The 4,534-nt window shown below is 28.6% G+C and overlaps 1 protein-coding gene across 1 annotated transcript; it reads left to right on the top strand.

Annotated features, from left to right (window-relative positions):
- Positions 1-944: 944 nt before the first annotated feature.
- Positions 945-4,235, top strand: LOC130825837 (CEN-like protein 1). Its single transcript, XM_057691279.1, has 4 exons — positions 945-1,219; positions 2,289-2,350; positions 2,456-2,496; positions 4,008-4,235. Exons 1-4 carry the CDS (start codon positions 1,013-1,015, stop codon positions 4,226-4,228), a joined length of 531 nt encoding a protein of 176 aa, XP_057547262.1. The 5' UTR covers positions 945-1,012; the 3' UTR covers positions 4,229-4,235.
- The last annotated feature ends 299 nt before the right edge of the window (positions 4,236-4,534 follow it).

Raw genomic sequence — 4,534 nt, 5'->3', positions numbered from 1 at the left:
AAATGATGTTGGATTTTAATCATCAACTTGAGACTTTAATTGAGATAATTTTTTAATGATATAATAACTTAAATACTAGAAAAAAAATGCATATTATTAGGGCCGGGTGTATCCATGTTCAAATAATAAGAGTCAATTTTTTAATTAGATTTTTGGAATTTACTTTCTCAAATTATAAATATAGGAGTGGAGAAAATAAGGAAAATCACAAATAATTTTAAACTCACTTTACACACATACTTACATTTTACACCCATATTTATATAGGAAGGCCTTAGTGAAAAACTTTTGCCACTGATGCACTAAAATATTTTTGAATTTTTATTTTTCATCTATTTGATACTAGTGTGTTCATTTTCTATGGAAACATTATTTGAATGATTACACTATAATAATTAACAAGAATTCATTATATTTATTTCCGTATATTATTTATTTTTGTGAGGTTATTTAAAATGTTAATCAAGGTTAGTGGATGGAAATAATTTATTTATATTATAAGAAAAATGTATACATATAATCTTTTTATACTTACATACATTGAAAATATTTGATATTGTGTAATGATATATTATAATGGTTTATATGTACAAAACTACAAAAGGGTATCTAACTATAGGAGGAGAGATTTCAAAAAAGGGGGGGGGGGGGGGGGGGGGGGGGGGGGGGGGGAGAAAAAAGAGCATCTCTCACACTACATATTGTCTCATCTTAATGCTTATGTACTACTAAAGATGAATTTATTCAAACGTGTTTAACTTTGCTTATTAGACAATGTTGATAGGCCTAAGGCAAGTCCAATTACATTCCAATAAAGTCTTTTTACACATCAAGTTCACTTCTCTCACTAGCTCCCTATATATTTGTTCCCTTTCTCTCTCTATTCCTTGTGTCTATAAAAAGGCCATACATTTAGGTAACAAGCATTACACCAAAGACAAAATACTACTTGTCTACCAAATATTGTACACTTCTTACTCTCTTAGCTTATTAACTGATCACTTAAAGATTTATGTCTATGGCAAGAGGTGTAGAACCTTTGATAATAGGGAGGGTTATAGGAGAAGTAGTGGATATTTTTAACCCAAGTGTGAAGTTAATTGTTACTTACAACTCAAGCAAGCAAGTTTGCAATGGCCATGAGCTTATGCCGGCCGTCCTCATCTCGAAACCTCGCGTTGAGATCGGCGGTGAAGACATGAGAAGTGCTTATACTTTGGTAAATTTTCAACATCAACCTTTAGTTTGCTATATATGTTTAATTTGCATGAGTTCATATGCTTCTATATTTTTGCATGTAGAAAAAATGAAAAAAGCTAAATCTTTGAAATTATCACACTTATTAATTATATGTCATATTGGCAATATAAGTTATATAACTATATTTTTTTTATAATCTTACGGACAAGTAGTATCATTGGAAGTATAGACAATGAATCACATTGTACAAAAAATTATTTTTGACAAGATTAAGGTTAAGATCTTAAGATTGTATCTATTGTGTTAAAAGTATGGAGGTAACACATGTCTCTTGAATTGAGCTAAATGAGATTTGGATGCATGTGATTTGAGCTTATGACTTAAACAATTAAACTAAAAACTTAATCTGATAGTTAAAGCTCTTAGATATTTCATGCTATACACCATTTTATTCACTATTATTGTTCTAATTGATATCTAAATACTATTCATGAATCATTCTTAATATATGTTTTGTTCTTAATCTATAAGTTTAAATTTAGTCCAGTGGGATCTTGTTAGATTCGTGGTAATAAAAATTTAATAATCTCGACTTTTTATAATTTTTACTAAAACATAATTAGTGATATTTAAGATTGAAATAATGCATTGGCAAATTTGCCAAAATCAAATGGGACAATAATAATGAATAAGAGAGACTATATTCTATCACTATCCCGACATAAGAGCCTTTTAAGCTAAAAGTACAAATACCATACAATTTTTTTACTTGGTGCTAAATATTTCACGTAAAATAAAGGGTGAAGGAGAATTAAACCCATAACTTTATTTTTTCAATATTAAGATAACATCTCAACTAATAACTTAAACTTATATTTTATATCACTTCTAATTAATTATATGTAGTATGTCTTAAACTAACTCAATTTAAAGTATAATTATGATATGAATCTTAAGCTAATATACTTTTCGCCAACCCATACTTCATTCTACTTCTGAATATATACATGTGTAATATATTACTTAAGAAGATGAGTAGTTCTGAATCTAGAATTCTAATTATCATTTGTTTTTGGTTTCCTTGGTAGATCATGGTTGATCCAGATGCTCCAAGCCCTAGTGATCCATACCTAAGGGAACATCTCCATTGGTTTGTATCACTCTATATACTTCCAAATAACCACCTATTTAAAAACGTAATTCTATGTATTTTCTAGAGCATGGTTATATTAATTTTATATATCTTATGTTGTAGGATTGTGACAGACATCCCTGGAACAACTGATGTTTCATTTGGTAAGTTCTAAGTTAAAAATATGATTTAAGAATTGATTCTAATTTTGGAGTTATAACAATAAATCCCATATGGTACTTAGTGGTTCATGTCTGTAGGGTATTTGGTATAGATTTTTTTTTTTTTTTTTTTTTTAGCTTTTGGCTGTTTGATTTGTCATACAGCTAATAAAAGTATTTGGTAAATGATTTTTAACCAAAAAAAAATCTACTCTTTGTAACTTTTCAATTGGCATTAGGCTATTAGCCTACTTTATGTCTAAAATAATCAACAACTAACAAATAAATTTACCAAAGATCTATAATAATATCTAGCTTAAAAAAACTGTTGGCTAATTAGCCAACAGTTTAAGATGTTCAAACCAACTAACTAGTTTAGCCAACAGTCATTTAATTTTCCAAACAGGCCTTATACCTATATGAATCCATTCGATCAGTTCTATAAAATTATGTGAACTATATAATTCAAGGTTTACCGCTCACTGGACATTGTTTTTATTTGCTGGTTTTTTTGGAATCGAGGCATGATTTACCATCTTCCTATCATTTTTAAACTCTAATTCCCATAGCGTTTATGAGAGATAAATACTTTTGATTGGCATCTACACTAGTTACTAGTTACTAGTTACTAGTTACTAGTTACTAGTTATATATTAGTCGACCCCCAAAATAAAGGTGTACTGAAATGGCCTAAAAGATCAATTTTACTAATATTTTTAGTAAACTCATATCTTATCAAGGAACATTGATATATTTGATGCCTTGCCAACTATAAGAATTTTTCCTTAAAGAAACATTCTGGATCAACCTTTTTAATTTAATTAAAATATAAGATCTCAAATAATTGGTTATGACTTCATAAAGTTAAACTGACAATGTAAATAGACAACAAAATTAATTTAACTGATAACATATAATATTAGCAAACATTACTTATGTTTGATTGGTAGCATACCAAAACCATAATACTCCTATAACAGTGTACTCCAATATTAATCAGAGAAAGTTGCTATAATTGACTGTTAAAGCCTACCAGTGTCAATAATGTACCATCATACAACCCAAAAAGTTAGATTGTTTAAATATATATAAAATACAAGTCATGCATTTTTACTTTTTTGTCTAAAAATAATTATTTAAAATACAAATAAAATATTTTAAAATGACAAACAACTTATTTAAAATTAATAATTATGTTTAAGTAACCACTGATTATAACAATATGCACTCCTTTCCTTTCTTTGGCTTTCATCATCTCAAAAGAAAGATCTATCGAGTGTGCGTTTCTCTCTTTTACGTATAATCAAGCCTCACAAGTAATCTTAAAATTGATTAATGAATCATAATATGAGCTAGTTCTCAAAGTTTTTTATTGATCACCATTTATAAAAAGATTAATTTCGATCCCTTTACCCATTGCTTGTGCCCTATAGGAATCTTCGCTTTGCCCCGAAATAAAAAAATTACAAGAAAAAAAATTAATTTATCTAATAAATATTGAAAATGATATGTAGGGAAAGAAATAGTGTGCTATGAAACACCAAAGCCAGTGATTGGAATACACAGGTATGTGTTTATATTATTCAAGCAAATAAGAGGAAGACAAACAGTTAGGGCACCATCATCAAGGGATTGCTTCAACACAAGAAGGTTTGCCGCTGAAAATGGGCTTGGCCTCCCGGTAGCCGTTGTCTACTTCAATGCACAGAGAGAAACTGCTGCTAGAAGAAGATGATCTATCATCACCAAATTCAACATAATATATCAATAAAATAATATTGTTATTATTATTTATCGTAATTTATCTAATTAAGTATTAATTTCCATAAGCTAGGAATTAACATATCATACATAATGATACGTTATGTTATGGTCTTTCTGTACTAATTATTATATAGTATTGTATTTCATGTTAAGGCCTTTATAAGGGTTTTGAAAATGGATATAAGTAGCTAGGCTTGTGGGTTACATTATAAAGTAGTAGCATGTTGTATGAGTATGTCTTTTTCTAGGGTTAATGATTTCATCATCAAAATGATGT

This window comes from Amaranthus tricolor, chromosome 10, assembly GCF_026212465.1.
Source record: "Amaranthus tricolor cultivar Red isolate AtriRed21 chromosome 10, ASM2621246v1, whole genome shotgun sequence".
Taxonomy (NCBI): domain Eukaryota; kingdom Viridiplantae; phylum Streptophyta; class Magnoliopsida; order Caryophyllales; family Amaranthaceae; genus Amaranthus; species Amaranthus tricolor.
Note: the sequence above shows the minus strand (reverse complement) of the source record. Positions and strands in the feature narration are given on the sequence as shown.